General features: G+C 41.5%; 1 protein-coding gene across 1 annotated transcript in view; it reads left to right on the top strand.

Annotated features, from left to right (window-relative positions):
• XPO1 (exportin 1) overlaps positions 1-13516 on the top strand; it is a 103625-nt gene that overhangs the window by 52520 nt on the left and 37589 nt on the right. The window contains exon 3 of the mRNA XM_073553942.1: positions 1447-1548. Within this exon, the coding sequence (XP_073410043.1) occupies positions 1447-1548 (102 nt within the window). The remainder of the gene's footprint in view (positions 1-1446; positions 1549-13516) is intronic.

Here is a 13516-nt window from a genome sequence, read left to right on the forward strand (position 1 = left end):
TAGAACTGTGACGTTAAGCGATCTTACCAGCGAGATCACTGTGTGTGACCAGCGACCAGCCCCCCTGCCGGGTATCGCTGATCGTGCCCGAAATGTCTGGACATTTCTTTGGTCGCTCATGTCCCGCTGAGTCGCTTGTATCGTCACGTTTGACACCTAACCTAACAACCTCGTTAGCGACTCAGAAGCAAGGCAAGGTGGGGATTAGCGTTCCCGTTTCCACGCCTACCTCGGCTCCGATTGGTGGTCACTACAGCATCCTGATTGGCGGGCTTCCTTTTAAAAAAGAAGCTAACAAAGTAGCGCTTCAGTTCTTTGTTCCTGACCCGGGTGTGTCCAAGTTGAGATCCTGTTTTTGTCCAACGGCTGCGACTCCATTTTGGATCATCTGCTTTTCCATCTTCGTTGCTTCTCTAGCCAGTTAATGGTAGGTATTTTTTGGGGTCTCAACAGCGATTCCACATATTTTTTTTTTTTTGTTCTGTTTATTTTCTTTTAAATGCACGGCCAATCAGGTGATGGCGGCGGCACATTGCCGCCGTCAGTTGTTATCGGGCTGATCGGCCCCGTGGGGGGGGTCGGAACTTGGTCTCCAGCCATGTCCGATGCTACTGCAGCATTGATGAAATATTACTATCGCTCTGATTGGCTGTGTCACTTTTAACAGCCAATCAGAGCCATCATAGCCACTTGGGGGGTGAAGCCATGCCCCCTGTGGTGAAGTACAAAGCCCCGTGTGTCTGCGGGTCAGGTGACCTTTCAGTGACCCCGGTCACCCGACCCGCAGGGGGGCTTTGAAGTCATGACACAGGGTATGCGTCATGGGTCGGATTGGCACCAACTTTCATGACGCATAAGCTATGTCATAGGTCGAGAAGGGGTTAAGATCTTCCTTTTGGTTAAGGGCTTCTTCAATCACTAAATTTCTGATACTTTCTCTTTCCAGAGAAACAGTAATGGATAGAGCAGATTTCTAATCTGCTTTTGCTATTGAAAACATCCAAGAGCTCAAAAACCTTTCAGGTGATGCGGTTTTTTAAAAAGCTGATCTGCTTTTGCAGATGAAAACCATATCCTCAAAAAACGCAGCAAAAACGCTGTGTGAATGTAGCCTCAGATCAGGAATAGAACAGCCATTTATAGGACATTTCATAACTTTCCCAAATTGCTATGAAAAAATATTCAGCACATTCTGCATTGAACTACTGTACCCAATTTATTATATATTTTAGGAGTCTGTCGGTCCATTTTATGGTGACTCCGACTCCATCAAAATGAGCACTGACTCCGACTCCACAGCCCTGCTTCTAAGGATAGATCATAGACCTGTAAGAATTTGCCAATGTTTTTTTTTTTTTTTTTTTTTTATAACTATAAGGCCTTTGGTGTGTAAAGTACATAACTACTAGTCTCTGGTTACAAATTATGTATTTCTCTTATTCACAGCAGAGAATGGCACAAGAAGTATTAACCCACTTAAAGGAACATCCAGACGCCTGGACAAGAGTCGATACCATTTTGGAGTTTTCACAGAACATGAACACCAAAGTAAGAGCGCGGTGATGAGTTTGAGACGAAAATCAACCTTTTGTAGCTTTGCACTTCTACCCTGCTCCCCTAACATAATGTTTAAAGAAGGCGTCTTGATTGCCATGTCCAGCTTTCATTATCTGCCAAAACTAGTTTTTTTTTTTTTTTTTGTTTTTTTTTTAGTTTTATGTGATTTGCTGAGTATGTGAAAACAAAGTCGATTAAATAATGTAGATTATGATGTCACCAATACCGGACTATAAATGAGGGATAGATCAAACTAGATAGATCAAACTGTCTGGTTCCACTTTAATTCTCTAGGTCCTGATTAGTGTAGATGGTTTACAATTCCTCACTTGTTTTATATTTTTGCTATAATACCGTGCAGCGAATGAACTGCTAATCTGCACTTCTAAGGGCTGCAGAGAATTTTAAGGTGTAACCCTTATCTGCATGACTTGCCCCAAATTATATAGTTACAAAAATAGTTTTTCTTTTTTTAAAGTGTATGATGTGCCACCTTAAAAACATATGTAGTGTTTCTGTAACATGTATGTCAGCCCATCCCTGCTGCTAAGAAAAAGTTTTTCTGCTAAATCTTCAAAAGCTCCTTGAGCATCTCCTGACCGCATCTTTTATTCATCATTGATGTGATAATCAAACCTATCATGCTTTAAATTGTCTGTATGGTGTTCAACAATTGAATATTTAAAGCTAAATCATATGGATTAAAGTTTTTAGTGCATCTGCTATAATGCAAGTGTAAACATTACAATTTAATAGACTTTAAAATGTATCTGGTTACTGTAATTTATCTGGTTACTGTATACAATGCCATTTTTATACAGTTTCTGCTGCATAAAACTTACATTGTACATCCATTATTCATGGTATTTTAAGGCTTTTTATCTTGGCAAATCATTCCCTAATCTTCCTCAAAATGCTAACCGTAGTTAACAGTATTTGCTTGCGTGGACGTTTTTTTTCTGCTGTTCAACACTGACAGACGTTACTAATGTTTAAGTTGATTTATCAACAGTATATTATAAAAAAAAAAACTCAAATTGTCTTGTGAAAAAATGACTTGATTAGCGGAACAGAAAGAAAGCAGCAGGTAAAGAACTCTTCAATTTACATAAACTGCAAATGATTTGGTGCTAAATTTTCTGCACTATTACATTTGGCTTTTATGCAATTTTTATTAAGCTGTTAACGCTTCCTGATATTAATCATCATGTTCCATTATGTTGATTGCTTGTAATAGGAAGAAAAGGGGTGTCTTCCTGTGCAACTGACACAGCTAGGCTTTGACGGCAGGCCTCCACAAGGTCTACCCTTTTCATTCCCTTTAACTGAATTCTGTTCATCAATTGTTTTGTTTCATGGGTGGGTGTTGGGGGAAGGGGGATTTGGGAGGCTAGTGGATAGATATATAATTCACTATTTAGAAACTTCTGCCACAGGGATCATTATCATTCAACCTGCTGTTCATATTTGCTGTTGTCATGCTGTGTCCAAATGTTAGCACTTAAAATGTACATCCGATTTTTGAACATATTTTATTTTTTGAGCCAAAAAAATCCTGTACTGCACACACTTGGTAAAGGCCATAAAAGTTGGCACTAAATAATAAGGCTTGTATCTCTGACTGTATGACAGATTAAAAAAAAAAATACTCCATGGCAGCGGGAATAAAAAAAATAAAAGCTAAAACTGAAAATTTCTGACTTTGTAATAGGTTTTCTTTTTAAAGGGATTTCCATGGTTAAATTTCTGTTTTGCGTTAAAGCTCAATGGCATATTCTGGGTATTTATTTAAAAGAAAAAAAATCACAAATTGGCAAGTTTTGAGCTCGCTGCAAGATGGGTGATAACTTGCTGATCGCTGGGACCCCTCCAACCTATACTGAGAACAGGGCTCTGAAAAGTCCCAGTAGAGTGGAGCAAATGGCATGTTTGCTGCTGCTCTTCTACAGACTACCCTTCTCCACCCCACCTCCCTATTAAGGTTTGGGAAAGTTTTGACTTGGGGATTAACCCCTTGTATTTTCCGTCTTTGAAATCAGTCGCGCTTCCATAATTTTATAACCAATCCTATACATTTTGTCATAAAATATAATTTATTTTTTTTTAACCATTCCTAAAAAACAAAATTGATGTATGTATACTACAAATTGTGGGTTACAGCTTAGGCTGTAGCTGAACTAACTGCCCATGGTGATATTTCTTATTACATAAAAACCTTTGCATCGCCCATAGGTCTCCTCTAGTGATGAGAGAGTATGCTCGTTGCTCGGGTCTTCCTGAGCATGCTTGGGTGGTCTCCAAGTGCTTTGGAAGTGCTCGGAGATTTTCAGTCCGCGCAGCTGCATGATTTGCGGCTACTTGAATACATGTGGGGATTGTCTGTTTGTTAGGGAATTCCCACATGTATTCAGGCTGTCAAGTAGCCGCAAATCATGCAGCTGTGGTGACGCGACAAACTAAATCTCCGAGCACTTACAAAATACTCGGAGATCACCTGAGCAACGAGCATACTCTCTCATCGCTAGTCTCCTCCTTTCTTGAGCTTGGTGACCTCAGTGAAGAAAACTTACCTCTTGGACACCTTATTGAAGACTTTTTGCCCAGCCAACCACTTTGTACTGCTGAGGGTCAGGAATCTCTAAACCAGGGGTGGGGAATCTTTTTTTTTTTTTTTTTTTTTTCTGCCAAGGGCCTTTTGGATATTTATACCATCCTTCGGGGGCCGTACAAACTCCGCCCACAAATTACGTCCTGACTCTGGGACTGGTGTAATGACGTTATCTTTCATTGCATGCCCTTCAGTGTTCAGTAGTGAACACTGCGTGTGTGTGTGTTTGCTAAGAGAGCAGAGCAAGAAGAAATTAATGAGTTTGTGGCAATCAAAATACAGCTCCCTGCCAAAGAATGCGGTCCCTGAGAATCTGCCCGGGGGCCTGATAAAAGGTCATCGAGGGCCGTAAATGGCCCTGGGGCCTGAGGTTCCCCATCTAAACCCCTATGTGCAAATGGAGATTCTGCTGTGACTTTACATCCTAATTCATAGACTTTTTCAAGGGTTGACTTTTGACTTATTGGATGGCTACTTCCAATAAGTGACACTAAAGACCCTGTTCTCTTGCACTGTAAAGTGGCTATTTGCATTTCTTCCTACATACATGTTACTTTTAACATTCCTTTTTTTTTTATTCCTTTTAATGCCTGACAAATTTAAACCGTAGTTAACATTAAGTTCTGTGCTGGGTGATCAGTCTTGTATGGGAAATGTAGAAATTCCCCAACAACATCCAATAGCAGATATTTTTCTCGCACATTGTGTGAGGCGCTTGTATGATCCCTTTGGTTGAAGTTACATTGATCGACTTTGTTGTATAACTAACCTTTTGTAGTTAAAACCTTTTATCCTGTGTCAAACGTCTAAAATGCAGAATCTGCAAAATTTACCTTTCAGGTATTGCTCATCATGGTGACATTTGTAGAAATGTAGTGTATTATTGCTTTAATAATGTCCATTATGGTCACTTAAGAAATTGTAAGTAATGGCAACTTAAGCATATGTTAAGTAGGTGCTTTCTATATCAAGCTTCCGACTAAACAAGCTTTTAAACCCCTTCATGACCATATGCGTTTGTTTTTAGCTCTCCTTCCTAGAGCTATAACTTATTTTTTGGTCAATATGACCACATGAGGGCTTGTTTTTTGCAGGACAAGCTGTACTTTTGAATGACACCATTGGCTTTACCATGTCGTGTACTGGAAAAAGGGGGAAAAAAATTCAAAGTGCGGTGAAATTGCAAAAAATAAAAATGCAATCCCACAGTTTTGTCTTGCTTTTAAAACTATGTTCACTAAATGCTAAAACTGACCTGCCATTATGATTCTCCAGGTCATTACGAGTTCATAGACACCAAACATGTCTAGGTTCTTCTTTAAGTGGTTAAAAAAATACATTTCTCCTTTTTCCGAGACCTGTAGCGTCCCCATTTTGCATGATCTCTGGTTGGGTGAGGGCTTATTTTTTGCTCGCCGAGCTGACATTTTTAATACCATTTTGGTGCGGATACAATCTTTTGATTGCCCGTTGCATTTTAATTCAATGTCGTGGCACCAAAACACCAATTCTGGCATTTTGACTTTTTCTCACTACGCCGTTTAGCCATCAGGTTAATCCTTTTTTTTTTTATTGATAGATCGGGTGGTTCTGAATGTGGCCATACCAGATAGGTATATTTTTTTTTTTTTTTTTTTTTTTTAATTTATTTTGAATGGAGAAAACGGGGGGTGATTTGAACTTTTTATATTTTTTAACAAAAACATTTTTTTTAATTTTGGCATGCTTCAATAGTCTCCATGGGAAACTAGAAGCTGCCATAACCCGATGGCTTTGCTACATACAGGTGATGATCATATCACCTGTACATAGCAATATTACTCAATAGCTATGAGCGCCGGCCGAGCGGCGCAATTAGCATGCCGGCAGTGACAGCTGCAGAGGTCATGCCAACCCATCGGTTACCCGTGATCACGTGACGGGGTCACCGATGGGCGTATTTCCGGCACAATTGCTAGAAGCGCATGTTAAATGCCGTTGTTACGAGTTTGACAGCGGCATTTAACTGGTTAATAGCTGCGGGTGGTTCACGATTCCACCCACGGCTATTTCCTGGCACATGTCAGGTTGTTTTGAACAATTAACATGTGCCAGGAAAGATGTGGGCTCACTGACAGAGCCCACATCAAAGGATGGATGTCCAAGATCAGCGTGCTATTGTCTGATGTCAGAAAGGGGTTAAAAGTTTTAGCAGCTCCTTTCACTGCTTTTTGGGGAAGCCTGCGGGCTGTGTAACACAGACATTATCTGCTCGGTATGAAGCAGACTACACTTCTGAGTCCGGATCATACATGGAGCCCCGTTACGTGATGCATTAGTATGAAATATGAAAGGCGTAGTGTTAAAAGGGACATTTGGGTATGCGCAAATAATGCATTATATGATGACATCTCTGCTTGCAGTTATTTTATGTGAACCACCATTGTTTACGTCAGAGAAATAAAGTTTTGTTGTAATCATCAGATGATCGGCTTATCTAAGCAACAGTGCTCTTTACAGTAAAGAAGATGGAGAGTAGCGCAAGTTTGCAGCAAGTCTTTGAAGAGGCAAGGGTTAAAACCACAATTACTTGCACAGAAATTTGCTGCAAAATTGCTATGAGGGACTACTACTGCAAAGTCCTGCACATGGGGGGTAAGCGTCATAGCCAATTAGAAGAACTATGCTACATTTCTAAATGGAGGCATTTGCGAATATTATTCCTACTACATATTGGGAAAGGATCTTGGAGATGGGAATACCCTTTTTACTGAGCACGTGTGAACATTACATGACAGGACTGTTTTATCCTTCTAAAGTAAGCAATGCAGGTTTCCATTGAATGAGTAATTGAAAATCATTACTTGATAATGATTACATCAAATATCACTAACAACCACTTTTAACACCTTTATGACTTTTGACGTATAGGTAAGTCATAGGTCGCCTCGCCTGTTTTGACACAAGCTCCGGGATGAGCTTGCAACTTTTCTGGCAAATGTCAGCTGATTACATCCGCTGACATGTGCCCCTAAGGCTGTGTGCACACGCTGCGGATTTAGGTGCGGATTTTGTAAAATCCGCAGGTGAAACCGCTGGTCAAAATACCTGCGGTTTTACTTGCGGATTGCTCTGCGGTTTTGCCCTGCGGTTTTTCATCTCCTCAATGGAGGAGATGGCAAACTGCAGCGGAATCCGCAGAAAGAATTGACCTGTCAATTCCATAGGGAATCATGGTACTGTACACCACAGCAAAAACTGCTGCGGGTCCGCAGCGGCCAAAACCGCTGCGGAACCGCAGCAAAATCCGCAGCGTGTGCGCACACCCTAACAGCAGTTAACATGTTAAATGCCACAGTCTATCTTTGACAGCGGCGTTTGACATGATCGTACTGGAAGTGTTGTCAATAAATCCGCCCATTTGATGATTGGAGCTTGTAATCTCCCTTGCAGACTTAGCCAGTAAAAAGTAAAATGTTTTGGGTTTTTTTCACTTTTTCTTTTTCACTTTTTTTTTTAATAGAAGTTAAAATCGCCCCCCCCCCCCCCCCCCTTTTGCCCCATTCAAAATAAAACAATTAAAAAAAAAAAAAAAACACTATCACTGCATTCAGAATCATCAGATCTATCAATTTTTAACAAGAATTTCAGGTCAACAGCATAACGATAAAAATGCCAAAATTACGTTTTTTATTTAGTCACCGCAACATTGCATTAAAATTTGTAAAGATAAATTTGTATCTAGCCCAAAAAAGGTATCAATAAGAAAAATTGTTGCCAGCTTGGAAAACAAAACATAAGCCCTCACCCAGCCACAGAACCCATATAATGGAGATTCTACATGTCTTTGAAAATGATGACTTTTTTAACCATTTAAATAAATATATATATAATATAATAATTATAATATATATAAAACCAATGTTGGTGTTCAAAAGTAGAAGTCATCCCACAAAAGACAAGCCCTCACATAGTAATATTGACCGAAAAATAAGTTCTGCCTCTGGGATGAAAGGGAGCAAAAAAAAATGAACAAAAACATGCCCACCCCATCACTAGTGCTGTTCCGTGTTTTCCTTTTTATATTTAAATAAAAAATAAATACAGAACAAAAATAATCTACTTTGCTCGCCCTCCTTGGCTCCAGTGCTAAGCCTCTGCCCCTGTGACTTACTGACTGCAGCGATGCTACTGGAGGGCCCAGCGGCTCTGAGCAGCTGGTATGTCTTCATGGACAGCCGCTAAGCTCAATTATTGGCTGCAGTACGGTCTACACTGTCATTGTTGCAGACCATAATAGATGCTAGGAACAGCAGCAATGAAAGCTGCTGCACAACATGGAATATTCTAAACAGGAAAATCCCTTTTAGTCACCTGATGAATCAGTAAATCCTTATGCTACAGGCTCCTGCTGGTCATTTCTTCCTGCTGTGGTAGCCACGTGATAACCTTTCCTCTCATTCTAAATGAGCAGTGAGGAAGCTGAATTGTGATATCCTATATTGTTACTGTGTGACAATATCTGGAATTCTTTTCAACAACACGGATTTGTTCCCCACATAGAGAAAGTACAGTCCAATGTGGAAACATGTACAGTCCAATCGATTTGTGTTACAGGAACTTCTAGTGACTGACCTGGTGACCCACACCTACCCCATCATAAAACTATGTAAATCCCAGGTGGGATCAGTGTAAATCTCACGACCTACCTGACAAGATCAGTGTAAATCACACGTCCTAACTGAAGAGAAGTATACAGTTAATTTTCAGATAGAAAGGAACAACCATAGACTGCTGACATAATGGAGTGAAACTAGAACTTATTTTTTTTTTTTCTTGTAGGTTGCCAATTGCAAGCATGAGTTGTGTGCCACTTGTGCATAAAATGTTTGCACTTTATCAGTAATCAATAGGAGAAATCAAACATTTGATCTTTCTCAAAGGGGTCTGTTGACCTACTTTTATAGGGAATCCGTTTGGGAGGTGAAATCCTGCTGCTAGTTTTTATGCACATGTAGCTCTTTCAAAGGCAAGTCCAGCAATACATTTATATGGTCAGCCCGTTTCTCTGTTAATGAGAAATCTGTCACTCCAGCTTCGTTTCTCGTCCAGAGCCGCCGTCTCCTGCTTGAGTGGCATCCGGCAAGCAAGAGGAGACAACACTGAGCTGGTAATAGAGCTGGAGTGACAGATTTCAGATCTACCATAGCCCTTGTGCCGCATATGCATATAAATTCAAACACCAATTTCTTTGTAATAATGGAACAGACTGGCCATGTAAAGGTATTGCTGGACTTGTCTTTGAATAAGCTACCTGTGCATATAAATAATTTGGGGGTGAAATCCTGTTCACAGATTCCATTTAGGTGCAGAATCATTTTTATTGTACTAAATAAACGCATTTAAAAAATACATCTAATCTGCTCCAAAAGATGCAATAATCAGAGCAGACTGTAATTACCTGTTTCAGTACAGATACCTGAAGGAAAGAACATAAACGTCTGCACACAGCCAGAAGAGGTTTTCCCATTTAGACAATAAATCAGATGTTGGATTATTGTGGGTCTCACTTTTGGGACTCCCACTGATCCCTGGTGGTATCCCCACCACTACGGCTAGTTTCACACTAGCGTTTTTGAGCGCAGCGACGGCCGCCGCTAAGCCCCGCCCCTGCCGTGCCTCCGCCGGTAGCTCCGCCTACTGGTGCATGACGCTGCATGCGCCCTGCGTCCCCTATCTTTATCACTGGGGGCGCAGGCCGTGCGCAGTATGCGTTTGGCGGCGCATGCGCCTTTTTGACGGTGCGCCGGCGCAACCAAACTACAGCAGGTTGCATTTGGCGCAGGTCGGCGCACCGTCAAAAGGACGCATGCGCCGCCAAACGCATTCTGCGCACGGCCTGCGCCCCCAGTGATAAAGATAGGGGGTGCATGCAGCGTCATGCACCAGTAGGCAGAGCTACCGGCAGGGGGCGGGGTTTAGCGGCGGCCGTCGCTGCGCTCAAAAACGCTAGTGTGAAACTAGCCTACCAAAGGCATAAATGGGGCCTCAGCTGTCATGTGCATAGCAGACAGCAAAGTGAATTAACAGTGAATCTGATGGCAGGGTCTGTAACCTCCATCTGAGTTCTCCTGAACTTTCCTGCATGTTGATTTATGGACAGTTAAAAGTTAAACTTTGTTGTCTTAGATCTGCCTAAAAAATAGTTGAGACCCAGTGCAGTCAGAACAAGTCTGCTGATTCACTGAGGCCCCTTTCTCACATCAGTTTTTTGCCATCAGTCACAAACCGTTGAATTTTGAGAAAAACGGATCCAGCGACTGATGCCGCTGGATCTGTTTTTTTTTCTCATTGACTTGTATTAGCGACGGATGGCCATACGTTTCATCCGTTGTTCAACAGATACGTCGGAAATTCTTTGTCCGTCGGCCGGGGATGACGCACAAAACGTGTTTTTTTTTGTTTTTTTTTTGTTTTTTTTGTCTGTCTGCTAGAATGGACTCCTATGGGCAACGGATCTGTCGTAGTCCGTCACATGACGGAATCCGGTGACTGATTCCGTTTTTCTTTTTTTTTTTTTTTTTTTTTTTTCTTTAACTGAGCATGCTTTGTTTACCTCTTGTCACTTGTCGGCTGATGGACAACTGATCCCATCATCCGACACCTATTGCCACGAATTGCAGTGAAAGCAGGAGCGGCGGATGGGAGTATTCATCTGCTGCTCCCGCGCTGAATATAAATAATAAAAAAAAAAAACTGTGTGGGTCTCCCTCTATTTTTGATAACCAGCCAGATGAAACTCCACAGCTGGGGGCTGCAACCCTCAGCTGTCAGCTTCAGCAAGGCTAGTTATCAAGAATAGAGGGGGTTCCCACGCTATTTTTAAAAAATTATTTAAATAAAAAAACAGCGTGGGGTCCCCCCAACTTTTACATCCAGCCTTGCTAAAGCAGACAGTTTGGGAGCTGGTATTCTTAGGCTGGTAAGGGGCCATTGATCTTGGCCCCCCACAGCCATTTCTGGCGCTTTGTCCAGCTCTTCCCACTTGCCCTGTAGGGGTGGCAAGTAGGTTAATTAGGAGCTAATGTCACCTTGCTATTGTAAGGTGACATTAAGCCCGGGTTAGTAATGGAGAGGTGTCATAAGACAGCAATCCATTACTAATCCTAGAGTTATTCAAGGGTTAAATAAACACACACAATAAGAATAAAGTCTTTTAATGAAATAAACACACAGGTTTTCCATCTTTATTGTTCTCCTAATCCAATTGAAGCCCTCGATCTCCCGAAAGAAATTAAAAAAAAAAAAAAAAACTGATCCGTCAAATGAATGAAAAAATAAAACAGTCACATCAACTTTTCACAATCCCCGATGGATTGTGATTGACGCAAAAAAAACTGATGTGTGAAAGGGGTCTAACGCGTTCTGCACTCTATGTATACGGTTTTACATAGCAGTTTCAGCTTCATAGTAGTGTTTAATCTCGAAACACAATTAAAGTAACCACATGGTCAAATAGACAACTTGGCCCCTATAAAAAGCACACCTTTGGTGTGTGTTTAGTGCACTCTTGGCAGTGCCAGAATTGCACAGTAACGTTTCTCCCCTAAATTATCATGCCTGGCTGACTTAAGGCCCCGTCACACTAAGCGACTTACCAGCGATCCCGACACCGATATCAAGGTGTCAGGATCGCTAGTAAGTCGCTATGTGATCGCTGGTGAGCTGTCACACAGACAGCTTCACCAGCGATCAGCACAGCGATGCCGAGCGCCCGGCATCGCTGGCCATCCTGTAAAAAATAGAATCAAAATAAAAAATATAGTTATTCTCACCTTCCGACGTCCTGTTCAGCCATCCTGCCTCTCTCCACGCTCCGGTCCCAGTGATCCTGTGATCCTTTGCACAAATGACCGCGAGACTTTATCCCTCGAGACCGTGACATCTCGCGGTCATTCTCGCAAAGGATCACTGGGACCGGAGCGTGGAGAGAGGCAGGATGGCTGAACGGGACGTCGGAAGGTGAGAATAACTAACTATATTTTTTATTTTTTTTAATTTTTTACACCTGATCGCTGGTCTCCTGCCTGTCACACACAGCGATGCGTGCTGGCCAGCGGGAGACCAGCGACCAAAGAAATGTCCAGAGATTTCTTGCAGCGATCAGCGATACCGGCAGGGGGGCTGATCGCTGTCAAACAAAGCGATCTCGCTGGTGAGATCGCTGTTACGTCACAAAAGTTGTGACTCAGCAGCGATCTCGCTACTGAGATCGCTTAGTGTGACGGGGCCTTAACTCTTTGTAGATTGAAGTGTTCACAGCCTGAGAGTGCCTGGAAAGAAATCTCAGGCATTTGTTGTGCCCACTACACAGATTAAATCAGTCAGTTTAGCAAGTGGCTGCAGTAAAAAGTACTGCTATCCCTCCTGCAGGAACACTGAGCACGCACGCACGCACCTGAGGTTTCTTCACAGGCAGCACCTAATGCTGGCCAAATGAACACTTCACTCTATGTAGGATGGCCAAGCATGGTAATTGAGGGGCTAAATGTTGTTTGTGGCTGTGCATGGGCTGTATCAAACATCCTTGTTGGTATTTCAGACAAACTGCTTTTTATGTACATCAAAGGCAAAGTTTACTTTAGGGGCCAAGTTTCCTATTTGATCATGTGATTAGTTTAAATTGTGTTTTTGAGATTGCATTCCCTTAAACTGTTCAGCATTCAAATACTTTTTAGCCAAAAATACATAAATTTAACAAAAAAAAATCAAGCATTTCTGGGTACTAATATTTTTAAAGGTTGATGTGATTAGTCATTGTGTAGATTTGATTAGATTATTATTTTTTTTTTAACTAGAAATACCTGAAAGGTAAATGTGCGCTGCAGTCTGTTTTGACAAAGTATAAAAGTTCCTTTGAATGTTAGTGTACAATTCATATGATTTGGGCAGGCCGGATAGACTATCTGCGGGGGGATGCCTTGCTGAACTTGTAGTTTCACACCAGTGAAGTCTGATGCCGGTGGCAGCTTTTTATGTAAAATAAGTGGATTTTCTACCTGTTCTAACCTTTACTCCGTCCCTCAAAATCATTTTGTTATATGTGATCTTTCTTTCACATTTTATGTTCTGTTTTGCGTTTTAGCTGCCCATCTGGCTACAGAGTGCTCAATTGAGTCTTCCTGGTGTGATCCATGATTGGGAAACAGGGGCAATAGTTTACTCTAGGAATGTAAATTGCATGGAAACTCGTGGGCCAATAGCTGACTTATGTTATAGTTAATTGTCTTTGAATGAATGAGTTGGATGTGTGTATTTTGAGTGTTTTATTAAAACCATGCATATTCAATTACTAACATGACTTTGTTCTCC

The sequence above is a fragment of the Dendrobates tinctorius genome, unplaced genomic scaffold (genome assembly GCF_039654945.1).
Source record: "Dendrobates tinctorius isolate UK_male_01 unplaced genomic scaffold, ASM3965494v1 ptg000203l, whole genome shotgun sequence".
Classification (NCBI taxonomy): domain Eukaryota; kingdom Metazoa; phylum Chordata; class Amphibia; order Anura; family Dendrobatidae; genus Dendrobates; species Dendrobates tinctorius.